At 41.4% G+C, this 16,382-nt stretch overlaps 1 protein-coding gene across 11 annotated transcripts in view; it reads left to right on the top strand.

Annotated features, from left to right (window-relative positions):
* DOCK10 (dedicator of cytokinesis 10) overlaps positions 1 to 16,382 on the top strand; it is a 273,034-nt gene that overhangs the window by 180,715 nt on the left and 75,937 nt on the right. For all 11 annotated transcript variants that reach the window (XM_043578002.1, XM_043578000.1, XM_043577997.1 and 8 more), the window contains exons 15-19: positions 5,135 to 5,257; positions 8,216 to 8,295; positions 10,052 to 10,239; positions 10,743 to 10,808; positions 13,236 to 13,328. In XM_043578002.1, the coding sequence (XP_043433937.1) occupies positions 5,135 to 5,257; positions 8,216 to 8,295; positions 10,052 to 10,239; positions 10,743 to 10,808; positions 13,236 to 13,328 (550 nt within the window). The remainder of the gene's footprint in view (positions 1 to 5,134; positions 5,258 to 8,215; positions 8,296 to 10,051; positions 10,240 to 10,742; positions 10,809 to 13,235; positions 13,329 to 16,382) is intronic.

The raw sequence follows: 16,382 nt of genomic DNA, 5'->3' as shown, positions 1-16,382 counted from the left end.
CATAAATATTCGGGGCTCCCCGGAAACATGTGCTTTACAAGACAATTCAGCAAGACAGAGTATAATAGATTGGGGCTATGATATGTGCACAGTGTGTGCACGACCAGATATGCTATGGCTTCTTGGTGGGATCAAAGTCATAACCTGTTTATTATGCATATTTGGTTTATTAAACACTTGACATTATATCAGGCCTGAGAGTTTAGTGTGCATAACATCCAAATGGCAGCATTGTGATTTATTATGCAGCTGCGTATTTTCATCTATGTGTAGGGCATAGGCCTATGTATGGATGTCCAGAGGAAACCATCAGTTTGATCATTTAAGCTCTCTTTGATTTTGGCACTGATTAGCATAGCCAGATTTGTCAGTACTGGCTCACTTTCTGATGGAAACGCTGAGTTATGTCGACACTAAGGATGGAATCATCCTCCCGGACATAGAACCTCTGCATAAAGAACAAGAATTGCTTTTCAGATCTGGTTAAAGATCAATTACAGTTGTCCTCCTCAATTTCTTTGCATCCTTATGTGTGTAAGAATTTCTTAAAAGAGGAAAAGCCTGGCATAGACACGAGGACAAAAAGGTCAGCAATGTATAAACCAAATTAACTTTAAAAGGTCGGGGCGCCTGGGTGGCTCAGTCGGTTAAGCAGTCAACTCTTGGTGTTGGCTCGGGTCATAATCTCACGGTCTTGGGATTGAGCCCCATGTCGGGCTCTGTACTGAGTACTGAGTACAAAGCCTGCTTGGGATTCTCTCTCTCCCTCTCTATGCCCCTCCCTTTCTCATTCACGCGCTCTCTCCCTCTCTCTCTCACTCTCAAAAATAAATAATAAACATTTTAAACATTTTTTAAAATATAAATAAATAAATAAAAATAGGTTAATTAGCATGCCATGAAGTAAGACAGCCTAGTAAGTATTCCTTTAAACATTGGTAACATTGTCCCAATGGTGATAACTTCGGAAGGAAGACAGCATCTGTTAATTTTTGCCATTTTTAGGTCTCCCAGTACCCAGGGATGAGCATAACCAGAGTGAATCTACCAATATTTGTTATCATTTTGAGCTTGTTATTTGAAGTCGGGGGCAGGTAGGTGCAGGGGAGGGAAAGGTGGAAATATGAGCAACAGGAAACCAGGACAGGCTTGCACAGTCTGTCCAACGCAGCCCTGTAGTGAGGGAGAAAGAGACCAGACCCAGGAGTTGGACAAACACGGTCCAATTCAGGCCACCACTTACAGACGGTAACTTTACTCCAGTTTCCTCCCAGTTCTCAGGGTCCCAACCACACGATGAAACTGACAAGACCTGCCTCGTGGGCAATGGAGGCAATCTCAGCTACGAAAGCACTTGGCATAAAGTGGATCACACGTATCACTCTGTCTCTCTGTGCCTCTCGCCCTGCAGGGACAGCTAATGCCAGTACATGATGCCTGGAACAGACATTATCCGAATATACTGAACCTTTATGTTGAATTTCGTTGTTTTTATTTCTCCCAAGCTTCCAGAGAAAGGATAACTAGTCATAGTTTGCTGGTTAAACTCTTTCATGTTGATAAGTATTCTCAATTCCCACAAGAAAACCTGTTGGGGCATAATAAGATATCTTTTGGCAAAAGAGAAACATTCCTGTATAGCAAACTTACAACGGCAAACACATTTTCTGTTAAAAGGCTGAGCACTGTTGTGAGGTTTTAGAAGCAGTCATTTGAGAGCCAGAGCTGGTTTTGAAATCTATACTGTACTTAATAGCCAAGTGAACTTAGGCAAGTACTCATAGGCTATCTTTACCCTAGCTTTTTTTTAATGTACGAAAGAGGAATGATAATACATAATCTACTGTTGCAGAGATTAACAAGCACAGATATGTACCCAGTAAAAGATAACCATTGTCTGAAGTCACTATTCTTATATGATTATTAAGTCACCTGGGGAGATCATATTTTCTGCAACAAGTCCCCCTTTCTGGTAAATTTGGCACAGCGAAGAATATTGTGGGGTAGAGAAGGAAAAGCATTACCCTTTATTGAGCAGTCAGGAGAAGAAGTAACAATTGTACAGTGAGGTTGTCTAGTAAAATATGCTGGAAGAAAGACGGATGAGGTTTCTAGGAAGGCTGACGATATTCCTATCGAAGTAATTACATCTAGGACAAGAAAGTCAACAAAACCACAAGCTCATGCTCCATTGATGCCTGATGAGTGGTTTGGCTGTAGGTTAGGAAACAGGAGGCACCACCAATTTGTGCACATAAATACATGGTTTACATTCACGTAAACATCTCTGACATCTCAGAAAAAAAAATGGTTAGCAGCATAGTTTGAAAGATTTCATGTTAAACCCCTTGGAATAACTAATCACAAAAATAAGTACCAGATCCAGCCAAAGATTTTAGTCCCCCTCACAATGTGGAAATTGCTTCAAATAAAATGTCAACTGCATCAGAGGAGGGCTCGTGGTTACTCAAGCCATTAGCTGACATATTTCAATATTCTTTTGATTCTGCTGGATGTTTGGCCTCCTTTTTTCCTACTATATTTTCTAGATTGCAGTTTGCCTAACAGTGTAGCTTTGAGTGTACCCTGAAACACATTGGCCCTTAAGATCAACTGCCACTAAAAAGGGTAGAATTGACAATTTAGCTTTTGACCGTATTTTTACCCAGATCCAACCGTCCCACCCGCTGCTACACACACACACACACGCACGCGCGCGCGCACGCACACACACACACACACACACACACACACACACACAGATGCTCATCACTGTGAACATTTTTTTCTGAAATTAATTTGATGTGTGTTCTTATTTTTGGCAGCTATTGTGATATTTTAAAGTAAAAAAGAAAAAAAAGGTTATTCTTGGAGTAGATAAAGAGAATACATTCATATGGCTACCATGGGTATTTTACATGCTTTGATTTGGGGGAAAGTTGACCCCTACAAACGTGTCATGTAGTTAAAGGGAACTCTTTCCATGCATATGGATCCCACAATTGTATGTGTCAAAATCCATGCCAGGACTCTGATTTCTTTTTTTTTAAGTTTATTTATTTATTTGAGAGAGAGAGAGAGAGAGCACAAATAGGGGAGGAGTAGAGAGAGAGAGAGAGAGAGACAGAGGATATGAAGCTAGCTCCAGGCTCAAACCCACGAGCCAAAGTCAGACGCCCAACCTCCTGAGCCACCCAGGTGCCCCAACTCTGATTCCTTTTAACCCACCTTACACGATATTCTAAATGGATTGGCGCACAACCCTGGAATTTCTTTAAAATTGAATAAAACTCCATTAAAAACTTCATTCTTCCATCTATGTGTTTACAAAAGGCACACAGTCTAACAACATCCCCAACAAACGGTTGTCCAACCTCTGAATCCTCCCAATGACCAAAACTCAAGTGCATCCCACAATGGTTCCTTCCTTCTTTCTATAGGTCTAGTGATTAAATAACTCATTTAAAAAAATATATTTTTCAACTGCATGACAATTACTTTTGTGTTTTGTCTTAGCATTAGCTACAGAAATATGCCCCATTCTTTCTGTGTCACAGCTCTTCATGCTGCTCGTGATTGAGGCTCTCAGGGACACCTGGGCTTCTTTTCCTGCAGCTAAATCCCACATTTTCTTCAGTCATCCCCCAAACGTCGCGGTTTTGAGACCCTCACCATATACGGATCATTGCCCAACTGTGGCAGCTGGAACTGGGCACAGCATCCTGCCATCCCGAAACCATCTGTGTGCATGAGTCAGTTCTCTGTTCTCTTGCCAGTTAGCATATTTATTAAGCAAGGACAGCGTGTAGGGGGCTGTGAGCAGCTCGTCTCCCTGGTCCTGCGTTCTTCACCCTCTTTACAACGTGTCCAGTGTAAGTGAGCTGTTTGCAGGACAGAGCTGCGGATAAAAGCAGGAACGAATTTTACAGCTCATGTCTAGTGATACATTTGTAATGACTGGTTAATTACAAACAACAACAACAACACTACTCAAGGTCAGTTTGACCTCCTCCTCTGTTGAAAATACATCGTATTGGTTTCAACATGCCACACACCCGAACAGAAGCCCTGTGTGATATTTAAATAAAATCTTCGAATTAAATAGTTTCTCATTCTGCTTCCCCAGAATGAAAAATTTCCCCTCACTTACCACTGAACAGAGAAAAATGTGCAGAAAGGTGGAAGGAGTCTAAAAAATATGATTCTGGCCCATTTTCGGTATTATTTGACACTACAACTCTATGATCAGATATCTATCTAAATGGCCACGTCGGCCTGTGTATTTTGGTTATTTGGTATTTGGAAATCTTTGGTTCATTTCAAGAGTAATAAAATAGTCTAGTCAAGCTCCTTAAGCTAGAAGAAATAAAACTTCAGCAGCTGTCTAAGATTACTGGAAAATCAACTATACACGGTTCTAATTTTTTTGATAGGCACAGAGTATAATTAATTTTGAAGGAGAAAAGCTAACATTAGGCATGTTATGTATACTAGCTTGTATTGCCGGACATTATTATGCTGTTTGGACAAAAACAACTTACGTGTTTTAACTAACTCTGTCTAGTTCCAGTGAAATAGACAATCAATGGCTCATGTTCATGGTGCTTTCTTTATGTGATACAAGATTCTGACTCAAGTGTTCCTTAGTTTACCTTTGTCTGTGTCTTAAAATTTAAGACGTGGTTATCTCCAGGAGAATGTTTCAAGAGCCTGGCCCCCTAGACCCACATGTACGACCTTACCCCTTTTTCACTATTCATAAATTCTGATGGCACCATCCAGATCAAAGTAGCCCTAGCTTGCCCAGAAAGTAATGAAAAAATGACTAACCTGTTCCTCTCCACTCTCACAATCCTCCAAAGTTTTGATATGTTACTAAATCATAAATGGATGTAGTTGGAATATGGGTGGGCTGCTGTCTGTCTAGAGACTGAGTTGAAAATAAGGAATTAAAGACAACAAATACAGTGTTTAAATGAAACTTTTGTCTCAGGAGTTTTTTTGTCTTTTTATTTCATAAGTTCCTGGAGTTTCTTCCATTACAGATGGGAAATTGAATCATGTGTCACCTTAAAAACACAAGCCGGTAAACAATATTCACATACCAATCTGAACAAATATCCTTTTCTTTCAGATCAGTATTTAAGGACAACCAGGGAAATGTGGACAGAGACTCAAGATTTTCACCATTGTATAGACAAGAAAGTAGCAAGATTTCAACCGAGGACCTGCTAAAACTAGTATCAGATTATAGAAGGTAGGGTGTTGGGATACTCTTGAAATTAACATGAATCAGCTACATTGCTACTATTGATTTATTAACTCTGCATAAACAATACCTGGTTAACCTGATTTCTCAAATGGCCAAACTCCCCCAGAAAGTAGAAGCTTTACAGATGACTTCACATATGCCTCAATGACCTAACAAAATTTGCCACAATCATATGGAAGGAGTGTGAAACATAAAACCATGTCAGATAACTATTATCTCTCTGTAACAGATCACACCAAAATTTAGTAGCTTAAAAGAATAATATCATTTATTTTGCATGAGTCTCTAATTCGAGCCTGGTTGAGGGAGGAGAGCTTGTCTTTTCTGCACATGGCATCAGTTGGCAGAGTTCAGCTGGAACCAGAGGATCCACATTCCAGATGGCTCATTTAATGACTGGCAAGTTGACTTGGCTATTGATTGGGAGCTCAGTGGGAGCTGTAGACTAGAGACCTTGGCTCTTCTCCCTGGGAGCCTCTCCATGAGATACTATCACTTCCTCATGGAAAGAGAGCTGGCTTCTGAGAGTAAGTGTCCCGAGGGAGAGAAAAGGATCACTACCAGTTTCCTAAGACCAGGGCCCCGAAACTCTCGCAGTAGCATTTCTGCCATTAATATACTGTCAGGCTGTCACAGAGCCCAGATTAAAATAACAGAGACACAGACGCCTCTAATTAGGAAGGATGTTAAGGAATTTTATAACTATGTTTTGAAATTCCACAGAGAAATTCATTGCTGTGACTATAGTAATTCATAATATTTCTGTCATTCCAATGCTTTTGGAAAACACAGTGAAAGTTAGTGCTAAAAGAAGAAAAAAACTTAATAAAACCCACAACATCTTTTAAATACCACCATGCATTCAGCGTCGGGCGATGATAAGATCTTTCGTGACGAGCAACTTCCCTTAAACTGTTAGTCCCCTGATACCCAATCCCTAACATCCCTAAATGTTAACTCTCTACCTCTCCCATCTAAGAATCAACGATCTCCTGTCAATTAATTTTGTTTATCCAAAGCACAAATAATGCATTACTATGAAACAAACATAACTAATACCTTCTGTATCGTCAGTAGAGAACATGTCTCTATTTAACTAGAAGGGAAGTTTTCCCAATGCTCGTTTTTTATTCTGAAAAAAAGAATACAAACTTTAGAAAGCAAAATAAAGGTGAAAAGTAAAATCTTGGGGGAAACTACTGCTTTGTGATCCTACAAGACCACTCCTTACATGAGGAGATGCCCCCTGCTCTTGACTTCCTCAGACTTCCCGGTCAAAGCTCCTACCATAGTCTTTCCAAAGGCTACTGAAGCCACTAAGTGGGAGCGAATAGTGTTTTACCTCTTTACCTTTTTTGCCAGTGTACGAAAGTATGAAAAGTTACAATGCTGAGCAGACCAAAAGGGACAAAATGTTTGGGGGTAATCTGATATTCACAGAAGATTAAATTCTTGCAAAACCCGTATTGTCCACGTATAGAAAAGGAAATTATCACTCTGGCAGTTATAGGGCATCTAGAATACATAATGCCCCTCTGGTAAAACATTAAATTATTTCATAGACCCCTCACACTTTGTGGTATTTATTGTCAACAGTGTGCTGATAAACCCTGACTGTCTGACCCTCAAGGGGGAAAAACAGATTTGTACTGACGGCCAATTTCTGTCGTGTAAATGGTAGCATTGCTGATTTCAAGCTCCTGATGGGACTTCACCGAACATGGGTTTTGGAAGAGATGCGCGCACCATCATATAACATTTCCACCAGACACATTCATGGATATCTCACCATGTAGTAAAATACTTCTAAGTGATCATTTTTGATCACTTTGCTCATTATTACCTTGGTGTGTCATAGAATTTGTTTAATGGAAATTTGATACAATTTCACTTTTAATAAGGGCTGTATTTAACAACTAGTAGGCAAAGTAATTGAAGACTTAACAGGCAGCTCTCATAAGCTGGGAAGAGCTGGCTCTGACCCACCACTATAATTATTCTATTAGGTTTTCTAGAAGACCTAACTTGAAACTGTTATCAGCAACTTTCATCTCATTAGGAAGGAGGATAGGCAAAAAGGTTTTGGTAGAAAGGGAGAATGTGGGGTCAGGGATACTTGGTGAGAGGGTGTCTGCACACATTTACAAAGGGGGGGGGGTGGTGGGTACAAAAGAGGGAGAAGGCAGAAGAACCAAGGGCAGAGAAAAGCTCTTTGTCCTCCTTGACTGTTGGTGAAGAGGGAACAAACAGACCGTCCACTTAACAATTGTAGCAAAGACCACCCTTGCCCTTAAGACTTCTAAAGAGTCTTGGGGCGCCTGGGTGGCTCAGTCAGTTAAACGTCCGACTTCAGCTCAGGTCATGATCGCACAGTCTGTGAGTTCGAGCCCCGCGTCAGGCTCTGTGCTGACAGCTCAGAGCCTGGAGCCTGCTTCAGATTCTGTGTCTCCCTCTCTCTCTGCCCCTTCCCCGCTCATGCTCTGTCTCTCTCTGTCTCAAAAATAAATACAAACATTAAAAAAAAATTAAGAAAAAAAGACTTCTAAAGAATCCTCATGAAAGTAAATCGCTTAAACCCATTAAAGTACTAGTACTTTTTGTTAACAAAAACTATCTATTTACTCCTGTACTTGTGTGGCCATTTCTGTACATGGTATCCAAAATAGATGCAAATAAATCTAGACATTCGTCAGAATACCTGTCATTTGAGCCCTCACTGATTTCTATTTTCATTTGCAAGATTACATAAATTTTAGTTTTTCAATATAAAACCAGCTAAATGAAATCTTTCACCAGTGTGTTTAGGGTTCTACTGTTTACTCCTATCAAAGCTCAGATTTACAGTTGACTTTTTTCTTGACAACTAGAATAATTCAGTGTGTGCGTGTGTGTGTGTGTGTGTGTGTGTGTGTGTGTGTGTGTTCGTGTTCCCTGCTTTCACAGGGCTGACAGAATAAGCAAAACGCAGACCATCCCTGGAAGCCTGGATATTGCTGTGGACAACATTCCTTTGGAGCATCCAAGTATGATGATGATGTCATGATTTGCTTGTAGAGTTCTGAACAGTTAGTGGTCTTTTGGTTGGTTGGCTGGTGGGTTGGTGGGTTGGTTGGGTAGTTGGTTAATTATAATAGTTTGGGAGGTTTTTCTCTCAAAGTTTGGGATAAATGGAATTCGTTATTCTACAGAAATTCGGGGCTTCTTATTTTTCCATTAAGACAAACTGTAAGTATGATAGGAGAGGAACTATATTCAGTGTAACCTAATATTTATCTGGTTTAATACCATGCATCCAGCAAGGTATTAAATTATGTCATTTAATCCTCAAAACCCTGGAGGGCTGCAAATGAGGAATGGCAGGTTCAGATAGATGGATAAAGCAATAACCCATAATGGGAGAATTTATATTCTATTCAGTTCCTCTGACTCAAAATACAGGGCTGGCCCCCTGACACTGTGCTGCCAGAGGGGTCCTCTGAACACCGTGGGTAGCCACCCAAGTGACCACGTGGTGATTAGAACTGGAATATTTTTAGACTCTGTTATTACCCAGAGAGCATGTATCTTCCTCAGAATATGGTCAAAAGTCCCATTTATGTCAGTGAAAATCTGAATTTTAGAAGGAGCTTTTATTAGACTTGTAAATAAGAGTCTCAGAATTTATTTCTCAAGGCGTGAGACTGGTTTGTGTAGTTTTGTTACTTCTGATTATGCCTTCTAGTGACTTTCTCAATGATGCAAAGAATGAATAAAGGCATCCTCAAATGAACTACAAACAGAGAGAGGATCATTACTGCAGGATATTGAGTTCCCATTAACACTATGAGGTTTTTCATTCTTATAATTTTTCCACAAATCATGTTAATATTGAAATAAAATGAGCATTCTAAACTAAGCCATGGCTCCAGATCACTTTTATATTGATTGGGGTGGGAAAGCAGAGAATAAACTAAGCCATTGCCTCTACCTGATTTGTGGGATGTGTCTTTTATTACCTGTAGAAGAGAAAAATAACAGAAAGATAAAATAATCTGTTTGAAATGACTGTAGGACATTAGAGAAACTTGAACATATAATAAAAATACCATAATTGGTTTTGGGGGGGAAAAAATGTAATCTGATTCCCAAGCATATTTAGCTAACCATTTTGCTTTCTTGAACACAGGAAAATTCCAGATGGGGTAAAGAAAGGTAGAAGGCCTTCCTGTCTTCCAGTAACCACAACATCAGCCTCCAAACTATTTAGTGACAGAAGTTTTGATTTATAAAATTTAAATTGTTCTTTTTTTGTATTTTCCTTAGGCGGTTCCTACAAGGCTAGATTTTTAAAGATTGTAAAAACTGGAGAGAAAAATAGAATAGTCGTATCAAATAATGCAGAGGGGCTTCAGGCTTGTGTTGTGAAATCATTCCATGGAGAAAACTTACTGTCAATCCATTAAGTACCACCCATGATAGACCCATTGGACAAAGTTTTGTTTGGTCATATACCAACATGTGTATTATTTTTATGTTCCGGCAAATGCCGGTGGGTTAATCTTTACAATCACAGGTTAACGTGCTTGGAGAATCATTAACTAAAATTTACTTTCTATGTGAAGCCTAGTGCACAAAGAAAATAGTTATAAATCCATCCAAAAGATTTACCAATATTTCGAGACATCAGTTTGATACAAATGGAGTTTCTATTTCAACTAGATTCATTTTAAAATATGTTAAGGATCGTTCACTGTAAACCATCAAGTTAAATGACAAACTCTTATTTTCTGATTTTTAAAGACTGTGTAACATCGTCCTTTATCCCTGTCAAGCCTTTCGATGTGACGGCTCAGCCAGAACCCACGGTGGAGGTGGAAGAATTTGTTTACGACTCAACAAAGTATTGTCGTCCTTATAGAGTATACAAAAATCAAATTTACATTTATCCCAAGCACCTCAAGTATGATAGCCAGAAATGTTTCAACAAGGTACAATATACTTCCAAGATGTTATGCTCTCTCTGCACCCTATTGAGACCATATTAAGAGGGTTTTTTGAAAGTTCAAGTACAAATTATCATAGGTCAATATTTTGGAATAAAATCCATTTGCAGAAAATGCTTCATAAGGGACAGTGATGAGTTTCACCTTAAAGGTGCTTAAGGACGCACCGTATTATAACATATTAATAATCCTTTCTAAAATCAGCCCTAAATTATTTTGTTCTAGACTTCTTTTATTTTCAGTTTCTTAAGATACTCCGAAAATAGCACACCTGCCTCCTTTTGATATGAGTTTTTTCTTCCTTTTAAATAATATCTCCAAATCCTCCTGCTATTTCTGAACACTGTGGATAATGTCACAAGAAAGTGTCGGGTATTATACATTTTTCAGATTTAATTAGAAGCTACTTATTTTAGACATTTGGATTGTTTTTTTGGTGTTATTTAACAGGAAATTATAATTTCCATTTTCCCTCTCTGTAATTTTAGGCTCGAAACATAACCGTGTGCGTTGAATTCAGAAACTCTGACGAAGAAGGTGCCAAGCCCGTGAAGGTGAGCCAAGTCTTCACGGGGACCCAGCATCCAGGGGGAGGGCAGGTGCCCAGGTTCTTTTTGCCACCAAGGAGTTTTTTATCTGAATGTGATTGAAAGAGCAGCAATTTGGGGCATCTGGGTGGCTCAGTCGGTTAAGCGTCTGGCTTTGGCTCAGGTCTCGATCTCGCGGTTCATTGGTTTGAGCCCTGCGTCCAGCTCTGCGTTGGTATTGCAGAGCCTGCTTGGGATTCTGTCTCTCTCCCTCTCTCTCTCTCTCTCTGCCCATTCCCCACTTGGGCGTGTGCTCTCTCTCTCTCGCTCTCTCTCTCTCTCTCTTCTCAAAATAAATAAATAAACTTTAAAGAAAAGAAAAAAGAAAGAGGAGCAATTCAATACATCTGTTTTAGATTTCCTAAAATGTACCTGATCTAATAGCCATCATTAACTGCATCTACTGGAAAGGCTGGACTTGTAGCCTTGCTTAGCTTTTTTTTTTTTTTTTTTTTTTTTACATTTATTTATTTTTGAGAGAGAGAGAGAGCATGAACAGGGGAGGGTCAGAGAAAGAGGGAGACACAGAATCTGAAACAGGCTCCAGGCTCTGAGCTGTCAGCACAGAGCCCGACGCGGGGCTTGAACCCACGGACTGCGAGATCATGACCTGAGCCGAAGTCGGCCGCTTAACCGACTGAGCCACCCAGGTGCCCCAACTTAGCTTTTCACAATATGGGAAAAAGGAAACCATTCTAGTGTGACTAAATGTAAAGATTCCCCTTTAGAAGACTGCCCTCTTCAGAGATTAGCCCGCCTCTCAATTCCGCATCCTTGACTTCAAATGCCACATCCCAGCGGGCCCTCATGCGGCCTGTGTGGCAGGGCTGCTGTGTAGGAGCTTGATGGCTGGTGCAGCGGGCCTGTGGGATGCCCACATCCAGGGAAGGAAAGTGTGGCCCAGTGACCGAGGAGCTGGGAAATGGCTCTGGAAAGTCGGTCCCTGCAGTTGATCGCATGATTTAATAAGATCCATCAGACCACGTGGTTTATACAAACTGCATACTGTGACTGGATGTCATTTTTCAAAGTTCACATTTGATGTAGACTGTTTTTCTGTAAGGGACTTCAAACAACAAAGATCAACCCATAAAAAGAGAGGATAATTCTTTTCGGTGGGCCTGTGGCCAGATCTTCCCAGTTTCTAGGAGTCAGAGGAATGAAATAGGGACAAAGCGAATTCCTAACTCACCCCTGCAATTATCTGAGATAATCTCTTATAGCACTCTGTCAGGTACCAATCCTGTTCTCAGTACCGAGGAGGTTTGCAGCATTATTCAGAAGAAGAAGAGTCAATGTAGCGGAGAAAGAGTTCTTTAAAATAGTCTTGAGCCTCCATCGGTATCTGTAGGTTCCAAGTTCCGCAGTAACATTAGTGAGCATCAGGAGAGACAAACTAAGCAAAATGGAATTTTCAAGCAAGCAAAGGCAACGGCCAGATGGCAAGCACAGCAGGCCTGCTAGTGCAGTGTTGAAGGGGAAAATTCTAGCAATGGCAGGTGTGTGGGTCTCCTGTTTCATTGTGTTCCAAAGGATCACGCAGAGGGGCGCCTGGGTGGTGCAGTCGGTAAAGCGTCCGACTTCAGCCAGGTCACGATCTCGCGGTCCGTGAGTTCGAGCCCCGCGTCGGGCTCTGGGCTGACGGCTCAGAGCCTGGAGCCTGTTTCCGATTCTGTGTCTCCCTCTCTCTCTGCCCCTCCCCCGTTCATGCTCTGTCTCTCTCTGTCCCAAAAATAAATAAACGTTGAAAAAAAAAATTTAAAAAAAAAAAAAAAAAAAAAAGGATCACGCAGAGATCAGCAGGCTGCAGAAGAGGGACCCTGATCCTTGGGCGAAGGGAGCTTTTAAGCTAGCTGCCTAGGAAGTGCCATATGACATCCCCTGGCTGGGAGAGAATAGTAACGCAATATGGTGGAGACTGGAACCAGCCCTATCCTTCCACCTCAGAATTCTTGGTTGCGAGCTGGCATGTCAGGGACTGGGGTCCAGCCAGACCTACGGTCACCGGGGACTCACTACCTTGGACTCTAAACGAGAGCTGGGTACCCTGGGACCCTTCCGAAAGCCATCCTGCAGGAATCAGAATGGAACAAATTAGCTCTTATCTCCTGGGTAATCAAAAGTTAGGTAATGAACTGATTCAGGTAGTCAGCATTGATGTAATGGCTGCATGATGAATTAAAGCCTTCACATTTTCCTCAGCAGCACCCTGGTATCATAAATACAAGGTGAAAGAAGTTCAAGGTTAATTAGATGTCAGCTAAGCCTGGCAAGGTGTCACAAAATTCGTCTTTGTTCCAGGATTGGTAACTGAAGGGTTGTGACATTTGTGTGTGTGTGCTCGGGGTTAATTTCAGACACTCATAACTATTCACCTCATAACTTTTTAAACAGTGTATTTATGGAAAACCTGGAGGGCCTCTCTTCACCTCAGCTGCCCACACAGCAGTTCTGCACCATTCCCAGAATCCGGATTTCTCTGACGAGGTAAGGCCCAGGCCTCCACAGCCCCCAGCAGCTCCTCACAGGATGGGTGAGTGGGTCAGGAAACTCACGAAGATAAACACTCTCTGGACCACGTCTCAGACTGAGAGCCTGCCTTGACTGTGGTTTGCTTCACTGAGATTTAGAAACTGTATTCACTGACAGTCGTTCAGGGAGTTATGTTGCAAATTCAGACATGTCCGCGTAGGATTGCCCTTCGAAAATGCGATATTTTATGGCATCGTTCTTTTTCAGTGAGAACATTTTTTTTCTTTTATCTCACTGGTCAGTGTAATCAAGATTGTGTTCGATAGCTTTACCAATCAATAGCTTCATTTCGGGTCATAATGGAAAGAATGTAGGAATAGACAGGTGTGTGAGCCGACACTTGCTGCTGACCTATGTGAACCCAAGTGATCTTGGATCCCCTCGGCTCTAAATGCAGCATAGAACAAGACCTGCCCTGGCCAACTCCTAAGCCTCTCTCTCTTATTATGTGCCAGGCCTCATGCCATACTCCATATTTGCATCGTCCCAATCCCCACAGCGTCCTCCAGAGAACCAGAGCGGGTAGGGGGAGATCGATGTGTACAGATGGGTAGATTTATTATACGGGATTGACTCAACGTTGTTCTGGAGATGAGAAGTCTCATGATGCTCCGTCTGCAAGGCTGAGACCTTGGAAGAGCCAGCGGTAGTGTCCGAAGGCCTGAGAGCCAGAGAGCCTCTGATGTAGATCCCAGTCCAAGTCTGATGGCCTGAGACGAAGGGCACCAAGAGCAGAGAAAATCAGTGTTCTAGTTCAAGCAGTCAGGCAGAGAGGGAATTCATCCTTCTCCTGCCATTGTGTTCTATTTGGCCCTCATCAGATTGGATGACGAAAACCCGCCCTGGGGAGGGCCATCTGCTTTGCAGTCCTCCATTCAAATGCTCCATTCTTCCAGAAACACCCTCACTCACAGGCACACCCAGACATGATGTCCCAACAGCTGTCTGGGCATTCTGCATCCCAGTCAAGTTGACATAAAATTAACCTTCACACCTTCCTACTTTGAGGATAAGGACCCTGGGGCTCAGAGAAGTAACTTGGCCCAGGGCACACCACTAATAAGTGATCATCAGAGTTCAAACCAGGGCATGTGACTCTGGGGCCTGAAGCTTCGCCACTCTGCTCTAAGACATGTAAAAGCACTAAGTGAGGGGTGTCTGGGTGGCTCAGTTGCTTAAGCGTCCGACTCTTGATTTTGACTCAGGTCATGATCTCACAGTTTGTGGAATTGAGCCCCACGCTGGGCTCTGGGCTGACAGCGCAGAGCCTGCTTGAGATTCTCTCTCTCTCCCTCTTTCACTGCTCCTTCTCCACGGGTGGTCTCTCTCTCTCAAAATAAATCAATAAACTTTAAAAAATAGATAAAACTAATCAGGCCAGTGATAAATTACTACACACAGGTCAGCTTGTGTTATAAAGAGACTCAGATAAACAAACTTTGATTAAATTTAATTTCTGACTGCAAAGCAAAGGTGTAATGCAACCTGCTGATTCAGTGTCTGGGTTTAAAAATATCACATCTTTTTATGAGTTTCCTATTGCTTCTATATAGTAAATCACCACATTTAGTGGCATAGAATAACCCATGTTCCAGTTCTGGAGGTTGTAACTCTGAAATGGGTCCCACGGGGCTGAAATCAAGGTGTCAGCAGGCCTGCAATCCTTCTGCAGGTTTTAGGGATGACTCCTTGACTCACCTTTCCCGACTTCTAGAGGTTTCTGCAGGCCTTGGCTGGTGACTCTCCGGCAGATGTTTCATCACTCTGACTTCTTCTTCCCTTCTCGTATCTCTGACTCCAACTTCCCTCCAATAAGGACTTTGTGATTACATTGGGCCCACGTGGTACTCCAACGCAACCTTTCCATTTTAAAATCCTTAATTTCATCCCTTTCGAAAATCCCGTTTAGTGTGTCTACAGATTCTGGATATCAGAGCAGGGAGGACATATTTGGGGGGAGCTGCTATTCTCCCTTCCACACCTTAGTCCACATCAGTCATTTTTAAACTAATTAAGGAACCTCAGTGAGACCACAGACCTCCCTTCACCTTATCTCCTTCCTCCACATCCATTTAATGCACTTAAACTTTTTTCCCTATAGATTCAAGACAGAAGTGAAAAAAATTTAAGGTAAAGGGCTATTACCACATTACAGAATATTTATTTTATTGGCTGACCCCTTGGAAAAATCCATCTGAAAGATGCATTCTCTGTAGACATCTAAGATTTTTTTTAAGGATGTTCTCACTGTCAACACTGGCTTTTAATCTCTCTTGCTCTCATGTGCTTCCCGGAATTCTTGTAAAAGCCATGAACTTTTCCACAGGAGAACACGTATATAATGAACAGCCTAGTGAACTGTGCAGTGCCGACTCAAACCTAAAGTTGCATTCATTGCAAAAATTGATAGAAATTCTTTGAAGGCATTGTTCTCAGTATAACGTAAATATTTGTAGTATTTGAGTGAAGGATGTTTACATTAATAGTTAATTGGAATTCTTGAGAACCTACTACGTTCCCATATGCCCTTTATGTTGTCTTTAAAAAAAAAGAAAGAAAATTTCTTCCTGGCACGTAACTAATTATTGTATGCTCTTCAACGTACATTGGCTTTTGTTACCAGGTTAGCACAGGGGCATATAAAGAATGTGTAAGCTTGTAAACCATTCTAATTCCGACGCTCTCAAATTTTACCATTCATCAGAATCACCTGGAAGGCCGGTTACAACACAGATCACTGTAACCCACCCCAGATATTTGGATTCCATATATCTGGGCCGGGGCCTGAGAAGTTGCAAGATACTTGTTAGTACAGGTTTCTAAATGATGTCGATGCTGCTGTTTGAGGGATACCATTTTCAAAACCAGTTTAGTAAATCCTTTCCTGAACAATGTGAAAACATATTAGCTACATAGGTAGATGCACAGAGAGTGTAATAAATGAGCTGGCAGATAATCTGCATGGCTTTCTATCACCTTATTGCTTGACTATTCTGGAAACTACCTAGT

Source organism: Prionailurus bengalensis, chromosome C1 (assembly GCF_016509475.1).
Source record: "Prionailurus bengalensis isolate Pbe53 chromosome C1, Fcat_Pben_1.1_paternal_pri, whole genome shotgun sequence".
Taxonomy (NCBI): Eukaryota; Metazoa; Chordata; class Mammalia; order Carnivora; family Felidae; genus Prionailurus; species Prionailurus bengalensis.
The sequence above is the reverse complement of the archived record's forward strand: the minus strand, read 5'-3'. Positions and strand labels throughout refer to the sequence as shown.